Genomic DNA, 23,954 nt, shown 5'->3' on the forward strand with positions numbered 1-23,954 from the left:
GTTGTACTTTCTATACTGGCAACTTGTGGTTTCTCTGCTGAATGAGAAATGAATGGTTTTGCCTTCAAATCTTTTTTTTTTTTTTTTTTTTTTTTTATTTTGGGATGGAGAAATGTCAATGAGATAAATATCAGTCTGGGAACGAGCAAATTGCCAGTGTCCTGGGCCTTGAAGCTAAACATGGCTTATTTGGTTGTCAGGCCAACCTGAAAATGTTATCTACAGTAGCCAAGGTTCATGAGAAATGCAGTAAATTGTTCCCAAGAGTTCTGGGAAGTCTGAACTGCAGCAACCCAAAAGTGCCTGAAGAACGTGGTATCAGAGCAGACGCCTATTCGGTCCTTCCCCTTAGAAGAAACATATGTGAGAATGCATACATCTTCCTGAGGGTTTGTCTATCTGCAAACTCAATTCTTTGTTTTCCTGGTGATCACTGTCCTGGGAGATGGTTTTGCATAGGATAGGTGCCTCTGCTGAAGGCAGAGAAGCAAAGCTCGTGCTGGCCTCTGGAGAGCAACCCCTCTGCTGATGGTGTGGAAGATAGAAAGCAGGCGCTCGGAAAACAGTAAGCTCTCAAAGACAGTTTAGGAAGATCTCTACATAAGTAGATGAGGCCATGGATTTCCTTCTGCTGCTGTCAGGCTCTTACGGCTTGCTTTCATCTGCTGTATGAATTGTTATAGCAGAGGGAGTTTTCCATTGCCGTGCCTGCGATAAGCCGGCTGACACGTTGCAGCTCCTCCTGCTGGGACGCTGGCCCTAGGACTGTGCTCTAAAAATAGCCTCGATTTGTTTTTAGTTTCACTTGGTATCACATGCTCAATTTAAAATACATCGGAACAGTTAATCTCCAGTTCTTCAGCACTCACGTGGAAAGTGTACAGGATTTTTTTAAAGTTAGATGGCATACAAGCAGTAGAAATAACACCCTTTCTATCCTAACTTAAATAACACTCAGCTGCTACTGCTATGAAAGGAAAAAGAAAGATCACAAGGCGTTGGGATTTTTAATTTCCTTTGGCCCAAAGTGAACGGAAACGGTTTTGCCCCATCTCACAGTACTCCAGTACTTGTTCACATGCTTGCATGTTTCTGCAGCTCTTGTGAAAAGTCTGTCAATCAGACGACAGCTCTGGAAACTGACTTTAACAAGTTGTAGCTTAAAGCCCTACAGGCGGTGCCTGCGGCTGATAGGCACTTAATCAGCTGCGGGATCGTTTCTCAGTGCCATGCATCCATAACCAGTTGCTTATTGTCGATACAAACGGATTTTGTAAGTAAATGTGAGGAAATTATCTGACTTTTGGAGACATTTACCTGCATTTCAGAGTTAAAGCAAAGTGGAATTCTCCCTTTCCCCTGGCAAAAAGTGCAACAGAAAGCAAACATGCTTTTAGTTGGATTACAGGCATGGTTAGTCATCTGACAGACAGTTTTAATGGAGTCAGAAAGACATGCTGGGGAAACACGCTGACCTACTTTTCTTTCTGTCTTTTTTTGAACTTTTAAGCAAGTGAAATCTTAATTTTAAAACTCCCTATAAAGTTAGACTTTAGTGAAGGAGCTCATTTTATAATAAATTTCTTTATGCTTCTGCTTGGGGTATGATAGGTGGTTTTGGTAACTGAATTTCATCAGGTTGTTTTTGTTTCTGTTTGGAAATTGGGTTACGTCTGAGAAATCCATGTTCCTTCCCCCTTTCCAGGATAACGCAATCGGCTTCAAGTTAATGAATGATTTAAGTCCAGTCCTCTGAGGGAGGACTTTACAAACCATTTAAAATGACAGACTAACAAAGCGTATTACATTTGTATCATTTTCAGTGCCTTATATTTTTAAACATTTTTCATCTTTAAACTTGTGGGAAGAAGGATGACTGGCGGATAGTGCCACGCGTTTTGCATTTGGGATTGTTTTTTTTCGTGTTAAGTAGGTCGATACTCCGCCATCGGTGTTTCCTGGGAGGCAGAACTCGATGTATTTTAAACCTGGGAAACTCTTACCGTAAAACTTGAGAGCCTGAAAAGAAAGCATTCAATTAAATAGGAAAATGTAGCAGTGAGGGTGGATTAAAACATCACAAACAGAAATACTAAATGGAACAATACTGGTAGATAAGGGAAAGCTTTTTAAAAACACTGCAGGCATCAGCACGCTCTCTCCTTTAGCAGCGGGCACACGTGGCTCAGGGGTGCCAGGTTACTGCTTCTCTGGCGCAGAGGTGTGCTTTGTTCCCTTGGCAGCAACAGATGGTTTTGGTGAAGAGATGATGGCGCAATTGAAGGAGCGGGAGAGGTCATCATTCCTTGACTCACCGGTCGATCCAGAGATGCTGTTTTCACCTGCTCTGTCTCCTCCTGTTTCCGTTATTAGCAAGTACCTGGCTGTCACTCAGCCCTGGTGCAAGGGGTGCTGCCGCAAATCCTTTGCTGCTTCTCATCTCTCACGGAAAAAAAAGTTCTGGTTTCTTTGTTTTTATTTTAACTCCCAACTAGCTATTACAGTTTGTATTATGGAAATAGTAACACAATGTAAGAGAGAGAGAAAAACTGAAATTGCCAGGAATTGCAGAATTTTCTTGGACATTCTATTACATTTCAAAGAATCCACAAGTTACACATGCTCTTACAAAGTGTAGTGCTTTTACTTACATTCGTATGTTGTGTACTTTTAGAGGATGTCCCAGTAGCATAGTAAAGATTGGAGTTCATTTTTTGTCATTTTAAAAATGAAGTGCAAGACGTTTGTTTTGGCTAATGCATAAGAGTGTTTTTCTGTATCTCAAGAAGACTGAAATTGGTGTTGCACGAGTTTTAGCCATTTTGTAACCTAGCGGCATCAGTCCAGGAAGACAAATCAACAGTAAATGAACGTCCTTATGTGGTGAGCTGGTGCACCTTGCGTATTCGGCATCCCTGACTGCGCCATCGCTGTATGAGCAGCTCCTTACATACAAAGACTGTCTTTTCCCTGTTTTTCTTGCCATAGTGTTTCTTCTAGGTGACCCATGACACAGTTTGTTTTGATTCTGGTGGAGAGATGAATGGGAAAGAGCCACTCAAAAAAAGTGTCATTTCTGAAATTTAATCAGGGTGGATTTTTTTCTCATACAGAAGAATAGTTGGTAGTGGAAGATGGAGCATTAGATTTAGTGACGCTTGAGTTGCTCTCTGATAATATTGGTCTGCCTCTCTTGGGCAGGGAGCAAGCCGAGGCTCTTGTGTTTCAAATTAGTTGTCTCTTGAAGATGGATGTGGAATTCCAGAGCTCAATGTGTGTTTGGTCTCGTAGTCCACATTGTACAGTGCCACGCCGTCTGGTTATCCCATTGAGGACCTCAGGGATCAAACCTTTATGGCCCAGATCCCTGTAACAAGTGACATAGAGAACTGTTAGTTCATAAGAGCTTTTTGATAGCATTTTTCTGTAAGAAGGGTGCTCAGTTTGCCCCTTTGTGTAATTTGGAAGAGAACCTCAATGCATACTTTTTTTTTCCCCCCCTCTCTTTGGATGCCTCCTCAGGTGGATGCTGCTACTAAATCAGAACATCCAGAATGTAATTTTAAATTGAAAAGGAGTGCAAATAATATATAAAAAAAGACAACAAATAAAGCAAGAGAGCTGTTACTAAGAAAAAGAAATTCCATTATGTTCAGTCTTCTCCCACAACAAAATGAGAAGTACACAGGGAGAGAAGAGAATAAGCAGAAATATTTTATTCCTTTAATTCTTCAGAAGGCTTGAATCCTGCTTGTCCTAAAGAGAGAGTCAAAGCCTTTTCTTGGCAACTTTTCCTGTTGTTTTCCAAGTCAGTTACAACTGTTTCACATGTTTATTAGAAACATTTTTCCTACTAGAATTGAAGCATGGCAAGGCGCGAACATATGTAAAACCATACAGACACATTAGCTGCCTCCCCCAGGGTATGCAGTATTAAGCCCCATGAGTTTTGGGGTCTTCTTTCTTGGCTAGAGAGACGAGGTGGGGAGATAACCCTATGGTAAATGGGCCTTGCAATAATGCTGAAGGAACATTTTAAAATATTCCCTAGAAACCAGGGTGTGGGAAGAATAGGGCAATTAAGAGGAATCAATAGATATCCTGTCTTAACAGTTTATTATATGTATTTTTAATGAGTATTTAATCTCTAATGCTGTGTGATGGATTAGAAAAGAGGGGGAGTCAGGCCTTTTTCTGTGCATACTTTTGTGTTTCCCCTTCATTGAACATTTTCTCTGGGCAAATTGTTTAACTTGAGCTGGTTGGAGGTGTTCCAGCACAACAGGGCTTCGCTGAAAAATAACACTAGGTTGAATCCCAAAATGCAGAATTGTCAATACCGTGTTGTGTTCAGATTTGCAAAATCTCAGGCTGAGTTACAAGGGGGGCCAGGAAGGATCCTTGTTGGTTCCTGCAGCTGCCTGGGGAGGTGGATGTTCATCGGCTCTTTCAGGAACTGAATAAAGTTCTGCTTTTGGAAATCCGAGTTTTCAGTCAGTGCTTCCCATGCAAGTTGTAGCCCAGGAACAATATCCTCAGGACCTCATGAAAAGCCTTCTGTAAAGTGCGTCTTGCATGAGGCACTTGCCACAGTCTCGGGGAAGACCATCTTACTGGAAGGAGGTACTGAACCTGTGTATGATGAGTTCAGGGCCCCATCCCACATGTTGAAGGAGATGAAAGATTTGTCATCAGCATCAATGAGATAAGATGGGGGTACAAACGGCTAGTAATGCCGGTTAATCCTGTGCTGGGTAGTCATTTGTGATGTCAGCTGGAGACCACCACCCTCGTTTAGTTAAGGGCCAGCTGTATGTTGAATTCAGACTCCTTGCCCAGTCCTCGGCTTCCCTTTCAGAGGTCATCACACGTCCACGTTGCATCCTTTGTGTTCATAGAGAAGTCTGGGAAAACTAGGTCAGTTTATCCAAGTAGAAATTATTATTTTATTGAGTTAACTCTGTGGTGACCTGCTGCCTGTTTGCTTTCTCAAAATGAACTCCCTTGTGTGCAGTAAGTCTTGCACTGGAAGTTGCAGAGGCCTCAGTAATCACTTTGATTTCAAATCAACAATAAAAAGGCTGCTTTTTTTAGTATCTTGCTGTTTCCTGGAAACAAGTGTCTGTCTGCTTTGCTCCTTGTATGATCACTACATCAGGCTGGTCTGGCGTACTGCGAAAGCACTTAATGTAACAAGGTTGTGTACTGGCTTTTCTGGGGATATATTAAATATCTTATGGAGAAATCAGGATTTGATGTTGCTTGACCTGTCTGGCAGAATTAAGCTCTTTAAGCTAGTCCTGTAGTTACTAGTACGCCTTATTTTTGAATAATCTGGTCCACTTACTGCTATTTCAGAACTTAAGTCCCAGACAAGAAAGTGATTTTTTTTTTACTTTTTTTTTTTTTTTTTTAAATGAGTAGTTGGAACGTATTTTAAAGAACTTCTTTGGCATTGTACATAAAAGATAAAATATATCAGAACAGACAGTCTGATGATTAGGTGCAGGTTTATGGAGTGATTCATGTCATAACGTGAGCGCTGAAACAGCTGAGGTTGCTGCAGGTGTGTTAAGGGAATTCGACCTCGTAATGCCACGGTGCTTCTGCTGCTACATAAAGCAGGAGTACAGATGTCCAGAGAGCCTGCATTAGTAGATGAAAAGCAGTATTTCTGCGTGTGAATTATGGATGGAGCAGTGTTTATTAAACACAAAAGCAATAGCCTTTGTCTCCCAGGCACTCCTTGCTTTGAAGAGTCGCGTTAAAGCCTGCTGCTGTCCCAGGCGCGGAGATCCTGGGCATGGAGATCTGGCTTTGGCGGCTGCAGGTTAAGCCCCGCTGGGGCTTGGCGCCAAGTTACACCGCACACGGGCGGGAAGAGCCGTCTTGCTGGAAGAAAAACCTGGGAGGCTGAGACACGTTTCAAGTGCCTCAGCTCACCCATGTAGCGTTTTGGGGTGGGCAGTGAGATGCTAAAGCTGAAACTGAATAAACTTGTTTACTGGTGTCAGCTGCCAGCTTCAGCGGGGCTTTTACGGGAATACGGTGACGTTGCCGGCCCGGCACTCCCAGAGCCTGCTGGCTTGGCTTGGCCTTCCCGAAATCCTGTGGATGGAAAGAAAAAGAAGTCTCCTGACCTCACTTCTTTCTTTTTCGTTAGCTTACAGTTTGTGAAAAAGGGACGATATAATCTGGAAAAAAACCCAAAAAATAAGTACCCCACCCCAACGACGTATTTGCAGACTGCTTATTCTGATTACTCAGCTTTTGGAAAGGGAGAAGCAGCAAACAAAATGTTAAAATACAGTCAGATGCAGTAGTATTGTTTCAGCATGTTATTTTAGCATTTGGTAAAACCATTCTTTTAGTATTGCAGCACAACAATTTTAATGACAGGCATTATTAATTAAAAAATTAGATCCAGCTGCAGACCAAGCCCACCGGCAGGTGCAGATGCATGCCCACCAGCTGTGTTGGACCGCACATAGATGTGAGGCTTAAGCAGTAGATTTTTTGGCTGATCTTCTGCTTTTAGGTGCTTTTAGGTTCACCTGGTTAAGTAAGGCAGTTCTTCCCTTCTCTGGCTCCCGGGCCGCCTCTCCTGGTGGAGCAGGTCCTTCAGCGTCTGCTCCGGCCTGAGCAGGGAGGTTGAGCGTGGCTGGGGAGCCGCACGCTCCACGTCCCCCATGCTCACAGCTTCAGGGCCAGCCCTGGCATGTCAAGAACTGGAAATAACCTCCTGATCTTTTTTTTTTTTTTTTCTTTAAGTAGTAGAAGTATCAACAAGCCTTTGTCCTTAGGAAATAATTTGCGTAAGTTCATAATGGCATGTTTTCCACGTTAGCTTCAGAGGAATAGGTAAATAGTATCTGAGCTATTTCTTTACTTTTATTATCCCTGGCCTAGTGGGAGGCCCGGGCTGCAAGCTGCCGAGGCTGTAACGCAGGCTAACTCTGCGATTCAAGACTACGGCTCCCTTTCTTAAAACGTGCCGGGAACAACTGTTCCTCTGCCTTCATGAGCTCAATTTACGGTTGCGGGAGGCAATGTGTTCTTTGTGTTTGATGAAGTACACGGCACACACAAGCCTCTTCAGATGTGTTGTCAGTTGGCAGCTCTCTCGCTAGATGCACCTTTACACAATTGCACAAGGCACCAGGAGGTACGAATGTGGAATTTAGCCTTGGGGGCAAAACAAAGAAATGAAACTTAGGTATGAGCGCGGTGTTATCCATCTGCAGATACAGATATTAGACCTGCTCTCCCACTACGCTACTGTAGTTTTACTTTAATGGGACACGGCTGCGATGGGTGGAGTGGCACCACTGCAAGACAAAAACAGCAGTAGTGATAAGTTGGGGATGTTATTTTTAATTCTGGTAAATAATGTAGGATTGAACCCTGTTTGGGGAAAGCCGAACTGCATTCACTGCATGAAACCAGCCATAATACAAGGGAGAAATGGAGGTGGTGGGCTGTATTGGTGTTGCTTCTGAACTTCTACTCTTCCTTCTGGGGAGCTGTGGCTCTGGGAGCCGAGCAAAGGGAAGGGGTCTTCCAGCTCACCTCTTTTTTTCCCCTCCCCTGACAGAATTGTAGCCTTTCCATTTGCTGTCTCGTGAAGTCCGGTTTATCATAGATAATCAAAAAGCCTAAATTTGTCCCGTAGCCGAGACTCCTTCATTATGTTGAATGAATGTGCTTATTATGGAAAGTTGTTTTGTTGAAGGAGTCTGTTGGTGGCGTTGTCAAGAAAGAGGTTGCAATTTGTCATGGTGGGTAGCTTTCCAGTTAAGTAAAAAAGCAAGTCATGTCATTCTCCTCTGTGCATGTGAGGATGAGAAATAAAATAGCTACAGCCAGGCCAGGCAGCGGGCAGGAAGAGAGTGCGGTGTCTGGTTTTAGTTTACAGCCGTGCACTTCCCTGGCCATCAGCGGTCCACGATAATGCCCAACAAATTGAATTGATGAGTTTGGATAAGCCCAGTTTCTCTGGGTTTCAAGGCATCATACTGCCATGACTGTCTCCTAAGAGAAATTAATGTAATATCTGTAGATGAGTAGACTGATTTACCTTTCTGTGACCCTGGAGAGAAAGGTCAGGTCCAGGATATTTTTACCTGTAATTGGTTATCCATAAAGGGTTGGTTTTCCAGGCTTCCAACATTGTAGCTCAAAAGGGCAGTTGCTTTGAGAAGGTAGCTTGAAAGGGCACTTGAACAGCTGAAATCAGATGAGACAGATCTAATGGCCTCTTAGCGACTTCTAACTGAAAGTTCAGAGTTTGAAATTTAACCATTTTTTTCTTTACCCAGCCTGCGGTAAAACAAACGCACTATAGCTTAATAGAAATTTAATTTAAGGCAGAGTATTTAGAAGTGTTTTTCAACTGCTGTATATGCACTTGGTCACTTCAGCTGTAGGGAAGAGAATCGGATTGTGTTTGTGATCTTTTATACTTTCACCTAATGTGTTGAGACACTGCAATTCCAGAAAAGCCATCCTCCTGTTTGCCAGAGTATGTCAGTGTAACCAGCTGTATGCAGAATTTTATCTAGACTGCCATCGAAGTTGCTAGTAAATCCATTGGGATTTTGGCAGCCAAAACGGTAGACAGTAAGCACAATACTTCATTTCCCTGAGGGTTGTATTTTCTTGGAGATTCTGGCAGAGGCTGGCAGTGGGTTTCCCACAGAGGCCGTGTGAGTTTGGGAAACCTCCCAGGATGGAGTGATTGATTCCCAAAGCTCCTTCCCATTTCTGCCCTGAGCAGGGAAAGGGACGAATGGCAATTACTGCTATTACTCTGCAAAACCTGTTGCAGGTGGCATGGTGAATCTTAATAAAAACTGCTTTTTTTTTTTTTTTTTTTACTTTTAGAGTAAGGAAGTGACTGATTTCACACAGAATACCGTGAGAGAGATGGGGCAAGGCACGAGTGAGAAGGGAGTGACAGATGTGTAGATTAATTCAACAGCGGCACAAGATGCATGGGGACACCATGGGACCAGCCTGTGGAGATGCTCTGTCTCGCAGATGGGAATTTTTGGCTGTATTAAGTAAACTTGGAAGAGAGGCCTATGTGTGATACAGATGGAATTTTGTCTTAGCCTAGCCGTACCCATTGACTATTTCCATTGCAGATATGTTGGTAGGCCTTCATGGGAAATATTAGTAATTTATTCAGCCTGCAGTTGTTAATGCTAACAACCTTCGGTGGCTCTTTAAGTGTCAGCTTCTAAGAGTATGGGGATTATCCTATTTCACACTGGCAATTAGTTGATGATATTAAAGCACTTTGAAAATTGAAATCGCAGGGCAAATGCTATTTAAACAGTTTATCGTTAAGTGTATAATGGTGTCTCTCTGCCTACGTTGATTGCAACATGTAGGGAGGTGGTGAGGGAGACCAAGGATTCTGCTTTCGGTTCAGTCCCCGGTGCGGGTTCTGTGCCCGGTGCGTCGTGGCTCTGACTCAGCTGCTCCTCTTGCCGTCTCCTGGCCTGCCGCAAAACACATTTTCTTCTAGTTTCGTTTCACTTGTTTGCTGTCTTTCTGGTTTTCCAACTTCTTAATTTCTCGTTTGTTCTTAGGACCTGTTTTAGAGGAGGTTTTTTTCATTTATATTTCTGGAGTCCTGATTTTTATTCTTTGGGCAGTTGTTATTGTGTTTGGCATGTTCTGCAGAATTTAAACCAGTCCTGAAATACTGTAGTCAGTATAAAGGTAGGCATTAACGGTATATTCATACAGTTGGAAACAGTTTATGGGCTTGGGGTGGTTTGTTTCTTGCTGAAGCACTTTATATGGAGCCTTTGGAACCACTTTTTTTTTTCCTTCGGCGGTGTTTTCAGGTCTTGGATTGGCAGTTCTAGGTATCCGAAGTGTGATAGCTGCTGATTTTGTTTCTGGATCTCTTAAAATAAAAAGGAGGAAGAAAATATTTTGTTTTAAATGATAGTAAAGTGAAATAATAAAAATAATGAGTTGAGATAAATTTTAAAAAAGAATACCAAAGCCGTACCTTCCAGCTGTTTTCAAGGGGTATTTTCTCAGCCCGTTGTTCTGCGTTGGCCTTCCAGTTGTAGTCCTGCATCTGAGTTCAGTTAGTATTGTTTTTCTTCAAGGGACTAGAAACTCTTATTTTGTTCATTCCATCTGCTAATATTTCATGGATGTGACGATAGCAGGTGCCAAATTTCATGTCAAAAATAAAATTTTCAGGCTGATGGGATCCTTGAAACCACAGATCAAGTTTCAGGCCGGTTAACTGAAGCTGTAGAGCATCCATTTGTATCGTTCATTCATATAATGAAACCTGTTCTTATAACTCAGTTCTTGATATATTAACCCCGCAGTTATCTTCATACATAAATGGGAGATGTGTTGCTTTCGTGGGTTATAATAGGATATAACCATATAAATCCCCTGTGCATGAATGGAGAAATAGAGGCCCTTAGGCTATGGGTATCAAAGGTCTCCCCTATACTTACAATAGCCTAATAAGGTTATTTTGGAGGCATAGGTAATTACGCACAGACTCCCTATAGCTAGTGATTCATTGTTCACTACTGAAACATTTCTAGATGAATTATGTTTTAAATAAGCAAATCCTTGGCCGTCTCTTTTATGAGGGGGAACAGAGAACTGGAGGGACACAAAATTCCACCAATTCCTGCGTTAAAATACACTACTTGATAGTTAAAAGGTCCCTGGAATTTGAAGCAGTTTAAATGTACTATCATGTTTCTTGCTGGTTGGATTCCATGAATGTGTATTTCTGAATTTCACATTCTGATGAAAATATTATTGTTGTCATTAATTTGATATTTTGAAAAGACTGTGGATACAAGAGCTCAGTGCAATGAATAAAACAGTTGGAGTTAACTGTCCCTGGGGATAGAATCAATCACTGTTGTAGAAGAGGGTGACATTTAAAAAAGAAACTCAGAAGAAAATGTCATGCTTAAAAAATTAGATTTAAACGCACTAGCTCCTGATTGATTTTTATTGCACTCAGATGGATACACTGATTGATTATCAGCCTCAGAAATGTTTAGTACCTTTCTCACTTCTCTAATAATCAGAATAATCTAATTTTCAATGTCATTTAAGTTACCATATTCAAGGTTATAATAGATCATATTTCTAATAAAATATAGCAATTACATAATTAATAATACAAAGCTGCATGGCAGAGCTCAGATTCACCTTTGTAAAAAAAAAATATACCACCAGCGTACATTAAGGCAGCCAACAGCACGATGTCCTCTGGATTTGCAGTGCTTTCCCTCATTGCTGAACTGAGGATCCTGGAGCGTCGGTCGGGACACGTTTGCCATAACTGAACATTATTTCTCAATAGGAAACCAGGGGCGGGCTTGAATTCTGTAATAGATGGCCTCACTCTGTGCCTGGGGAAAAATGATAGGGTGCCAGGTGCTTATGAAGTGTCTTCCAAGATTATTTCTCTGTGCTCCCTGCTAATTTTGATACGTGTCTGTAGAGGGATACTACCTCACTTAATTTGAGGTGTTTTCTTGTTGTAGTTGTATCCAACAGCTGACATGGTCAATTTCTCTGAATCAGCTACAAAATAGGGAGTTTTCAGTATGTTTCGGCTTTGTATTTGAAGCCCCTTACATGACTGTGTACTTGTTGTTGGCTTTGTCCATTAGAAACGAGAGTTCTGTGTTTTAAACGTGCTTTGCCTCCAGTCGTTCTCCATGTGTCAAAGCTGTTTTGGCATAGGAATTTGTTTTAAGATAGTTTCCTGTTCTTTTTAAAGACTGAGCAGTTTTGCCTAAAGAAAACATTATTTCATCTGGAAATCACAACCTAGGAAAACCGATCTATTTTGATCTACCTGGTGTCCTGCGTATTTGAATGCTGTATTTGGCTTGCGATTGTATTGCTGTTAAAATGTGAACAGGAGTCTTACCATTCTGAATTGATGGCATCTCAGTTTGTAGAGCATGATCGTGTTGCTTTCAAGATGGTTGTTTTCTTTCTTTTCTTATACTGGAGACAGGAAAACCAACATCCTTGAGGTCCCTCATCTCTGTGCCTGCTCCCACCGGCTCCCGGGTGATGTGCAGCTGGGTGGTGGCTTTGCCCATGGGCTCAAAGAGCCTGGTGCAGCAGCAGCAGCAGCATCAGGGGTGATAACTCTCCCTTGGTTCGAAGTTTTCCAAGATGACTGCTGTGAAGGCCATCCTTACGGACTGCCATTCGTTACCATGAGCACAGTTTATTGAAGTGTGATGGGGAGTAGGGTGATGCATAGTATATGTGAGGCATTTATCCTGATGGACCAAACTTGGCAGTGGCCGTAGGTAAGCTTTTTGCATATTTGACTGAAATTGTCCACAACTGCTACCTTCTGCCAGAGTTAGAAATTTTTAGCAGCTGCCGCTGGAACTGGAGAAGTTGTGAGTGTAACGGAGCTGTGCAAGGCTTGCTGGTTTCCACCCTGTGCTCCTGGAAGGCCTGGGTGCAGTGCTGGGCATCGGCCCCACCAGCCGCCTGTGGCACCATTTGTCTGTGATGCCGGGCAGCCCAAGGGCAGATGGCTTCCCAAGGTGCAGGAGAGCAGGCAGGACAGGGAGGCTCTGCCCGGAGGGAAGAGTTGGCAGGTCTGCACCATTCCTGCCTCAGCTCACCTCTGGTTTCTCTCCTCGTCAACGTTCGCAAACAAAAGGAGTCTTTTTGCAAGCCTGCCTTGTGCACAGAGCTGTGCAATTACTGACTTGTTCTGTGTGCTTTATGGCGCTTTTGAGATTTGTTAGCTTAACAAGTAACTTCCAAAATATTTAGGGACAAGAGAAGTGTGGTTTTACAGGAATGCAAACTGACTGGAAACACTAGTAGTTGTTGCTACAGGAACAAAACCAGCTAACTAGTACACAAAGCTCTTCAAAAGGTGACGGGGATCTCAGAGAGGCAAAACTGCAATGATAGCATTTCAAGTCATGAATTATAACCAATTAATCATTCTAATACATGAAAGGTGCTGTCAAACTATCCTCTGGGCACCTGGGGAAGCAAAGGTTATGCAAGTAATTGAAAAAATTGTGTTGTGAGCTGCAGGTTCTTCCACCCTGGACGCATTTGTGCCACCTTTTGACAAAGAGGAGTACAAAGACTCGCTATTCCGTAATTGTACCTGATTTTCTAGAAACTGCCTAAATCTCTTGGGCTGGATCCCAGACTCTTCTTAGGCCAAGCAGTGACTAAGTTTGGTGGACCTGAGGGGCTTGCGTTTAAGACTGGACGATTCCCAGCATTACAACATGCTTGAAATGATCCCGCTCAAGCAGGAGAATTGCTGCATGGCTCCTAAACGAGAGCGCTGGGATCCTCCGAGAGAAGCTCTCTGTGTCTTTCCTATACGTAGTTTCATCTACAGCAGGCCCCACTTTTCTTGAAAAATGCATCCTTCCCTCCTGCAGCTTTTGTGCCCTGCCCATCACTTCACGCAGAAGAGAGAAAATGTGTCTGAGGCTGAGGCAAACAGTGGCAAACCTGGGGTGAGGAGAACAGGCAGGATGGGACAAGAGATGAGGTTCAGGCCCTCTACCATCAGGTTAGGGGGATGAACGTTTGAGGGTAGGTGCTGGTCCTTAAAGGTAAGGCAACAGAAAGTGCCTTCGCCGGTTTATGAACCTTGCCGCAGCTGCTTGGCGTTTTCTGGGTGTGGAAGTGCAAGTCCTGGCGTGTGTGTTGGGGGGACAGGGAAGCTGTCACGGGAAGATGAATCGGAGCAGACGTGCTCAGGCGTGGGCGTGTGTCGCTCAGCTGTCCGAGCAGCACCGAGACGTGGCTTCCTCACGTAGCGAGCTACACCTTTTTTTTTGTTCTCTTTTCCCACATCACCACCTTATTTGTTTTCTTAGTTTTTTAACTTCCAGTATGTCTTACAGGGCAAGAGAGCTTCCATACTGTCCCCTGTCGGGAGCTCTTAAATAATGCAGCCATCGAGTCAGAATTTAGTGCGCAAGTAATGAAATTCATAACGTGAGTTTTCCACAGCAGCATTAACTGTGACACAGATTCATCACTGGCGTATCATCATTAAAAGGCAGTGGAATTGCATCGGGGATTGATGTGATCATATGCATGTAAAGATCAAGATACAAAAAGATGTGATTTATGTAATATAAGCATAAGCTGTAATCCAAAACCCTTCCCACATGCACTATGACAGTTCCCGTTCCCAGAGCAGTGATGGCTTTTAAATTTACTAGGTAAATGTGTCTGTTTATATGTTTTTATTTAGCTCTTTTAAACATAGTGCTGTCTTAATCTTTTTCTCTTTTTTTTTTTTTTTTGTGTTGAATTACAGTTGTAGTTGAGTCTGCCTAATAGTTCAATGGCATTGAAATTCTTTATATTTTTGGAGCCTGGGTGTTACATGGCAGCACTTTATTGTGTTATCTTACAGGGAATATGGAAACACCGCAGTGTCTCGTGCAGCCTTAGCAAAGACTCATGTAGGAAACATAAAAAGCATGTGTAAAGCCAGATGAGAAAAGTTATTCAGGTTTTATTGTTATTACAAAGGCTATCAGAATTGTACAAATAAAGCTACAGTGAACAAAAACTACTGATAGTTTTTAGGACATGTTAATTCTCCCCTTACTACCCTTTAGTGATTTGCCCCTGAAGAGAAAGAGAACAGAGCTGCACCAGTTTGGTGATGTGGATTGACCAGCAGCTCTTTCTCTGGTGGCCTTTGGAGGGGAAGGGACTTCAAGGTACAGCTGCAGAGTGAGCTGTGCAGGGGTAGCACGGGAGCAGCAGCGCGGTTCCTGCCAGAGTTATCTCCTGGTCTCTGAGAGCTCTTGGCAGCTGCTCCAAAGCCTGGCCTAAATAACGTGTTTGTCTTCCACGAGGAGTTCAAAGCTGTTGAGATAAGTGGTTGCTGAGGCTGCCTGTTTGGCAAATTTGTCAATCAGCTCGTAGAGCCATAAGTAAATGGGGCTCTATTACAAAGGCTTATTGCTCTTTGCGGTTGTGTAGGAGTTTACATGATTTTCTAAGGAGCGCTTTTATCTCCCAAGTACAGCGGCGATTACGATTTACGTCTGAAGTGTGGTGGCAGATTGGAGCACTCAAGACGTATGTGTTGGTCCTGGATGTTTTTCCAATGCGAGAGACTTTACTTGCGCTCTGCCCTGGGGTCCAGTGGACAAATGGGGGCATTGGCTTTAGGGGGATATTTGTAAAAGGAAGAAAGGGATACTACTCAACTCCCCCAAAACCTGTCTGCACTGCTAGTATTGAACCTTCACAAGAAGGTACCTTTTTCAGTCCACCGCTCCTGGCCTCCTTTGAGTCTGTGTTACTCCAGACGTCAGAATTGATGGTGTTGGAAGTTAGGCATCCAGTGGGGTGCACAGCCTCCCAGCCCTGGTCCACATCTTGAACAGAAGCTGTAGGTGAGACTGTCGCAAAACCTCCTCTTTCTCCTGAAATGTTCGGTGTTTGTCTGCTGCTTGCGATCATTTGTGGTTGACAAGCATGGAGGAAGCAACCGCAGAAGATGTGGGGTGCCATGGAGATGGGCCTGAGGAACCCACGGGGTATCTTTGACCATCCAGAATCCCCAGTTGTCCTCATGTGTGCCCAGCCTACCAGCCACACCCTCAGAGTTTTGGGCCCTGGTTTGAATATCATGAGGTTTTGAAGACTGGTGAATGTTAGGATTGGTTTTTATTTGTCCAGCAGCGTTTAGTCTTTGGGGTGTTTAATATTAACATGGAGTCTTTGGGGAGAGGGATTGATTTTGTTTGGCTTTGTTGTAAAGCCTTACGCATCTGGTTACGCTTAAGACGTTAGCTTTAGCTAACAAGAAGCCTTTTGATAAAATTCACAAGTACTGGCAGTATCGCGCACATAGACTTATCTCCTAGGCACGTTTTGTAAAATTAAGCTATTTTCATTAAAAGAACAAAGAGTAGCATGGTGATGGAGCAGCTGTCATATTTTATTACAAAACACAAATATGTGGGAAATCAATTATGGCATGAGTGCCGCACAATGCATATTTCCAGTAATCCCCCACGGCCAGGGGAAGGTAGAAGGCTGATCTGAGCGCAGGAGCAGATGGCGAGCAACTTTAGATAGCTTCACTGCCATTTTTACTCTTTCAAGTGTTTGTGCTTCTCCTTTGATCTTCAGATCTTGTGTTTGAAGTGTTTCATCTTCTTTCATTTACTGTTTTCAAATTTAACTTTCCCTGTAAATAACTTTTGCTTTTTGGAGTTTGTGTTAATATGGGGTTTGTTATCTTCCATACTGAGAAATTTAAAAACTGACACAGTCGCTGTGTTTCTTTAGTGGTGTTCGCATCCAATAAAATACCGACTGCATCACTGCAGAGGACTTCACCATTCACCGTGCACAGCTGTAATGATATGATGAAAAATTCCCACCTCACAAAGTCACTGAGACACTTATAGAGCACGCGAAGTTGCAGTTTACTTTCTTGGAAGGTAGATGCTATGGCAGTGTGACGGCACGTCCACAAGCACCTATGGAAGTTCGGTTTCATCATTGAATTTAATCCTTACAGTTGAGTAATTAAGCTTGCGTTAGCATTCTCTGTGCATATAACATTTTTATCTCCACTTAAAAGAATTTATGTTTAAAATAAAAGCATTTTGCGGTGTTTTGAAGTAGAGCAGCAAGAGCAACATGGGGTGAGCTGAATAACCACATGACCTGTGTCTCTGCTTTTTCTATAGCTGTCAGAAATGATAGGAACAAAAAGAAGAAGGAACCTTCAAAGCAGGAGTCCACAGAAAACTATGAAATGACAGCAGAGCTGGATGATCTCACTGAGAAGATCCGAAAAGCTCACCAGGAAACCTTCCCCTCGCTCTGCCAGCTGGGAAAATACACTACGGTAAGTATGGTTTGTGACAGATACCTTCTGGATACGCCTGAATGATGTGAGCTGTGCACTGGAGGCTTCAGACATTTTAGATGCAGAAGTAAATGCACTCCTTGCATCACCTTAGCCTTAAGAAAAAAAAAAAAAGGTATGGAGGCAAATATATGCTGAAGAAGAGATATTGCACTTAACTGTAAGCATTACTTAGTGGCATTGCGAGAGAGTGAAGGATTAATCCAGCCGAGAGGCAAGCTTGGTGTCCGTGAGTCAATTACATGTCATCATTCTTTAGAAATTTGTTGGCTCCCAAAGATGTGATCTCTGCTTGTGCGTCAGCGGATTACAACTTTGCAGGTGTAGAAAGTTCTTAAATGCTGCTGGATTACTGGTGACAGTCCCAAAGCTACCAAGGTCAAGGAAAATATCAAATGTCTATATAAACTGTTTTCCAAAATGCTCATTTGCAGTTTATTCCTCTTCCAGTCTACCAGAATACCACAAAACAACAAACACTTTTGCTGCTTTTAGAAATGAGAAATCGTCTCTCCATCAAGAAATTCAGTACTGTAGGAATTTCTCCAGAGGATGACTTAGGGAAATAATTTTTTTTCTGTACATATATAAGTTATTAAGTACAGGGAAGCTCTGTGATATTTATTTATTTCAGAGAGAAAGTTTAATGTCAAGTTTGCAAATGCAGTAATAAAAGAGTTGCTTAAAAATAAATGTTAGGTAATGTTTACAGTCCTGTTGGTAGAGGAATGACTTTGCTGGGTCTGATCTTGCTGTCAGTTTTAGCAGCACTGGCTGTTCCAGGGGAATGTGAAGTAGTCGTGCACTCTCGCTGCTGAGGCCGGGAGCTGAGGAGCAGCATGGCTGGGGCAAGGAAATACCTGCCTCCATGGTCCTTGTTCTCCACAGTTCCCCAGCTGGAGAGCTGGGACCAAGCCCTAAAGGCCAGGTGAAATACCTCTGTCACTGCATTGCTCTCTGTTTCGACTAAATACTCTGCTCCTGGAAGAAACGTTAAATTTCTCAAAGAGTGATGTAGTCAAATCCCTGTGTGGCAGCAGTATTCACTGTTTTAGTGAGCAGGGTGCTGTTTTATGGCGTATTCATCTGTTTACAAAGTGCAAGGTTCAAAGCTTTCAGGTCTAGATGTAAGACTTTGTATTTAGGTGCAAGAGAAGCAAGCATACATAGTGAGATGTTAGGAAAAAAAGCATGTTTTTCATGTTGCAGAAAGTATTTTCACAAACATTTTTCACATTTAATTTTGGTACCCGCATAAAGTGGTTAACACTGGAGAAGATCCCTGTCCTCTGCAGGCTCCTGGGATGCTGTCCCTGCTCAGCTGAGATGTAGTTGAAACAGTCAGTGTAGGCATGCTGGTAAATATTGCACAGGCAGAACCCCAGGGACTAGCGCAGCGTGCGATGCTGGAAGCTCGAAAGCAGCCAGCTGGTGACATAATGAAAGGCAAAGCTGGAGACAGTGGGATCATAGTGCATCTTTTCAAGGAAATTCCTGGGTTAATGCCCTCCACCCTTCCCCTCAGCATGTGAGGTTGTGTCATTGTCTTGGAGTAAATAAAATCTTCCAAACAGGCTCTCACGCTTTTGCAGACACAAGAGTGCTTCTTGAACGAGTGTGAAAAATGTCTTCCCAGTTCAAAGACAGTGAGTTTATGCCTTGTAGAAGAGGTGATCGTGTGTCTGCAGCTGGGACGCGTAGCCAAGCTGGTATGCATGCCGGAGTTTATTGCTCGCAGGCTGCCTTGCAAATGGCCTGGCTATCCCAGAATAATCTGTCAGTGTACCTCCCAACGTGAACGCGTTGGTACGTACTTCTGTGTCACCTCTGAGTTAGTGCACCGCAACTGGTGTGATGGTACTCGTGCTGGTAACTGCCAAAGATCCTGGAGGGCTGAAAGATAAACCTGAGCACCTATACACTTGCATTATGTATTGGGTGCTTCAGTATCATTAATATTTTAGATCTTGAAATGATACAAGTGGCTGAAATTGGAGAGGGTCTTGTTGCATATCCCACCTGCCACTGATGCCTTCGACCTTGGATTCCTACTGACCCCCATGATGAGTTTATGTCCCTGTTGGAATTTCAGAGCCCTTACTGAGGGCGCCTGCGTCTAAGTAATGAACGGATGAATCTAGTCTGTCTGTGGGTCCCAAGTAAGCGTGACTTGACCACACTGTCTCCGAGGCTGGATATTGGTCATTCGGATCTCAAAACAGATCGGGAAAAGGAATTTCTTGGTTTTATCCTTGGTCTGTTGGAAGTCCACAGCAGTTAGCTGCACGTGGCTGAAGTCCTTGCTGCTTTGTCATGGTTTGGTACTATGCGAGTTGCAATAACAAAATTATACTGAAAGAGTTATTTTTGGCTTACCTTGAATCTTTGAGAGCGATAGAGCTTCCTTCAACAGCTGTGTCAATACTAATAGCGGCGGTGCTAAGTACGAACTGTCTTCTTTCTGCATTCTCATAACGCATGAAATGCTGAGTATTTAAATCTCTCATCTGTCTAAGGTCTGGTGACCACTCCAGCTTTTTAGGCAGAAGTTCAGCGTTAAGAGCTAATTTTTATGAACACTGTCTCTACCTAGCTGTGGAAGGGACACTGTACCGCTGGGGCTGGAGTAAGACTCATCTTCATCTCCAGCTGCCCATTAGCCCAGGAGATGGGGAGAAGCCTTTCTGCAGCGACACAAGATCCAGGAGGATCCAGGAGGTGGAAGGTGTGTGTGCTGTTCGGAGGAGCACAGCTTCGATGCTTGGACAACACCAGCAGCTGCTGATCAAATGGCAGGGCTCAGGCAATAATCTTTTATTTTGAGACACTTGAAATAGAGACCAGAAGTAAAAAAAAATGGAGTGCACAGCCCTTTTTCTACGTGCTGAGTCCAAGGGGAGCTAGAAGCCTATGTCACTCTACTTTTCTTGATGGTAACAAGCTAGTACGGGTAGATGATTGCCACCAGTCCTGCTTTTATGCCTGGTTCTGCCGGCTAGCAGTCATGAAGCATGGCGCGCTCACACTGCAGAGCATACAAATTGCTTTTGGAACCTTAGAGGTTTTTTATTTAATTCTTTAAGCGAGAGGTGAGAAGTGAGAGTATTGAATCAGTGTGGATTCACTTGAATTTCATGAGCTTTGCATCTGTGTAGCGATAGAGACAGTGCTCAGGAGAAACTCTTTAGCAAGTGCAGCCCCTGTGTGCCTTTGGTTACGTGATCTTTCAGGCTGATTTAAAACATGATTTTGTTTGTTGCTAAAAAGAGCAAAGCATTTTAAGTATAAGAGAGTGGGGTAAAAAAGACCTTACAGAGGTACAGTAAAAAAAAAAAAATTCTGTTCAGACATTTCGCTTGCAGAGGAAAAGGTTAGGTGGTGATTTTTTGCCCCATTGTGTATTTTCACCTGTTCACAAACGGTTTTGGAGAAGCATTTTCCGTTATGGGTTTTTATGTCCATGTGCTCTTTAAAAAGAAAAAGTGTCCCTATCTGTAATAATTACCATACTTTGCATAGTTAATAAAAGTCTACTTAAAATAATGGGAGAATAGCACTCGTGTTAAATTCCCTGGGTCATTTGACTTAACAGTTGCATTTGGTGGGCAGTGGCAAGTACAGTTCTGCCGATGATGAGAATCAGCAAGCTGTTTAAACGTAATGGATTTCAAAAGTCCATCATAAATAGATCTGTTTTATTACTGTCATCCAGGTAAGAGAGAGCGCCGTTGTAATTTCTCTGGAGATGTCATACTTTATAGTATAATTGAGTGTAACTATACTGCTTGTCCCTCGGGACCGGTATTATTTGTAAGTCTACAGCTGTGTTACATCCAGCCTCGTGATAAAGGGAGGATAAAACAGAAAATAATTTTTGACTCTGCAGACCCTTGCTGTGGGTTTTCCCTGGCTGGCTGGAAACGAAGAGGTTTTGCATCTCAGCGGCGTTTTGTCCTTTGTAGGTGCTGGGCTTGGAAGTTACACGGCTATTGTTCTGTGCCATTGCAGAGGAATATGTATCTATATTTGTATCTCTAGAGATATCTATAGAGATGTATCTCCTGATGCTGGGACTGAGCAGAGACACGTGCTGTGGTCCTCAGTGAACTCAACGGAGCTGGAGTGCCTTGCTGCTTTTGCTAAAGAGGCGTAGCAAGTGTTCCTGATTTGGGCAGAGTGCCCCTGTGAGCCTTGTTTCCTTTGTAAAGTGGATTTTAAAGACGGTAGGGATTCTGCTACTGTGTACGTTTCTGTGAGTACCTCATCCCGTATCGTTAATGTGGAGATCGAGCAGCCTGCAATGAAAAAACAAAAATGATGGAAAAATGGGATCAATTTATGTGGCAAAAATGGCTGTTTAATTGGGTTTCATAGCAAGGTTGGGCTTTTCCGCTGATAAAGATGCCACTAGGGTGTATTACAGTATTGTTCCACCATATGTGCGCTAGTGCAAAGGCCTGAAAAACATGCAAGACTGCTCCTGGAAAAGACATCCAAAAAAACTGCTTGGGTAAAATATTCAGGAAAAGTCATAGTGTCTGCATCTTTCTCACAGCATGGTTAGAGGAGATCCCCAGGCAAATTTAATCTGAGTTTCTGTTTCTAACATGGATTTTGTTAACCCCGTGTTTCATTGCTCAACCTATACATTGATATGCAGTCAGTTTTGGTTTTACATATTCAGAAATGCTGCTAAAAACCTGTGTCGCTGGCATCTACACTCATTTCCAAGTAAAATGTTAAAACTCTTTGCATTTGTAGCATCTCAGAGATAATGTGCAAACCGCATTAGCTCCAACGCTGAGGGATCTGGCACCGGGCACAATAAAACACCCAGTTATTTTGTATTTTATTAACTGCCCCTTCTCTTCAGTTTGCATAATAGTGAGTTAGATTTACATTTGTTAAGACCGCCGTGCATTACTCTTAATAGAAGACATGTCAAACTTCCCGCTGCTGGTACCGCAGCGTGATAAAGTAACCTCATATGATACTGATGAAGATTTTGTTCACACTTGCTGGTTTCATGCAACGTCTTTTTTTCCAGATGGATACCCTATTGTAAAATTATTTCCTGCTTTAGGCTCTGCTTTGTGTAGCTCTCTGCTATGCCATCTTTCTATGAACTGGATAAACTGCCTATTAAATTTAATTACAGCCTGAATGACTGCACATCTTGATCTTATTTTTCCTCCAATGTACTGTATTTCACCAAGGTCCTTGAGGATGAAATAAAATAAATCTGAAGGATGCATACTCTGGTAGCCAAAAGAAATGTTTCAAAGGGCATTACAATGACTGTAACCCATTAGTTTTGGACCATTTTGAAGGTAGTTCTTTAGGTTTAAGATTATAAGGACATTTTCTTCTGTATTTTCTTCTGTCATTTAAAAAAAACCAAAACAAAATAGAGGAAGTTCCCAGAATAAAAATTCAAATAGAAATTATGAAGATAATTTCTTATCTTGTAGAAAGAGGAGGAGTGGGGAAGAGCATCTATGCACCTTCAAGCTGTTCAACATGCCTAGCGTTTGTTTTTTGCAATAAGGGCCTAATGTAAATATTACCAGCTCAAATCTCCACCCTGTTGGAAGTGAGGGTGAATGTCAGGCTGGCAGTGCCATTGAGACCCATCAGGACTTTCCCCTTCGTGACTGATGGTGGTCATGGTGGCTGTGAAAGCACACTGGGAGTGGGTGACAGAGCATCACAGCCAAGCTGAGCTCACCCCATGTCCCCTTATTGACCTCTTGGGGCCCTGTGTTCTTCCCGTGAACTGAAGAAAGCTGATGGCTTCAAAGGTTTCCAAGGAAGTGGACATTCTCACCATCCAGTGACAGTGGCAGGGTCACTAGAGATGTTTCCTCCAAGAAAGTGTGATCTGTGTAAATTGAACGATGGTTATTTATCTGCCATGTCTGATAGACTTTTGCCTTGAGACTTCTCTCATTTAGCTTTAATTTTAAAGTTAATTTAACCCTTTAATTTCAAACAGCTAAGACTAAGGTGGGTAATCACATGGGCTTCCCTTGCAGATGGGGAGAAAGCTGCCACCTGAGAGCATTTTCCTGTACCTGCTTTAAGTCCCTGTTGGGAGTGGGTGGGCCTTTTTTGGAGATGCCTCTCTCTCTGTTAGTCAACAAGCTCAGATGAGACGTGGAGGAGAGAAACTCTGCCTTTGGTTTTCCATGGCTGCAGCCTAGCACTTTTTTTCAAATTCAAAACCAGCATATTTTTACAGGTAAAATTACTCTGCCAATGAAGAAGAGGTCGCCAGAACACTGAAGGCAGCTGCAACGCACACTAAATATTTGGTGGCTTGTGAAATAGCAGGGTGGGGGGACACCATTGCTCTGGCTGCAACCCGAACAGCATTGGATCAAATGCTGGCAAAATGGAAACATGCTGCATGCTGGGGAAGGAGAAGAGGGCCTTTGGGTATTTCCGAGCTCCGTCGTTGCCTGTTTCTTGTCACCCCATGAGAATCATGGGTGGATTGGAAACAACTCACTGGGTCTCCCCATGCCCCCACCTTTAGCTGGATTGGCGTCAAACGAATCACAGTAACTTTTGAGTCAGCCGATTCTTGGTGGATGTGCTTAACTTTTTCAAGGTTTAAATGGTTGCTCTGAACATACGACAATGTGAGTTTAATCACAAACTAAACACACATTTGCTGCACATCCCAGCAAATTACAGACTTTTGGATTAAGATACATGAATCTATGGAAACAGTCTCTGGAAGATGCAGCTGGAATGTCCGTGTAACACTTCAAACAGTAGGGTATGTGTTGGATGCACCATCAAATGAGCACGTAGCATTCATCAGCACACATGGTGTTTTTCCTAACATCGCATAAAGAAACGCTCTTTAATTCATGGGAGACCGTAGCTTGAGAAAGCTGTAAAACTCTTGCAGAGCCACAGAGCAGATAAATTAAGTAGAACTAATTTGCTAAGACTTTAAGTATGTGAAACTACGTTCCAAATACTGTGCTGCTTTTTCCAGATGAGGGCCCGA

At 42.9% G+C, this 23,954-nt stretch overlaps 1 protein-coding gene across 3 annotated transcripts in view; it reads left to right on the forward strand.

The window, feature by feature from the left end:
* RARB (retinoic acid receptor beta) overlaps positions 1 to 23,954 on the forward strand; it is a 323,548-nt gene that overhangs the window by 284,579 nt on the left and 15,015 nt on the right. For all 3 annotated transcript variants that reach the window (XM_086742686.1, XM_086742687.1, XM_010121458.2), the window contains one exon: positions 16,752 to 16,912. In XM_086742686.1, coding sequence (XP_086598812.1) covers positions 16,752 to 16,912 — 161 coding nt within the window. The remainder of the gene's footprint in view (positions 1 to 16,751; positions 16,913 to 23,954) is intronic.

The sequence above is a fragment of the Chlamydotis macqueenii genome, chromosome 2, assembly GCF_036417535.1.
Source record: "Chlamydotis macqueenii isolate bChlMac1 chromosome 2, bChlMac1.mat, whole genome shotgun sequence".
In the NCBI taxonomy this organism is placed as follows: Eukaryota; Metazoa; Chordata; class Aves; order Otidiformes; family Otididae; genus Chlamydotis; species Chlamydotis macqueenii.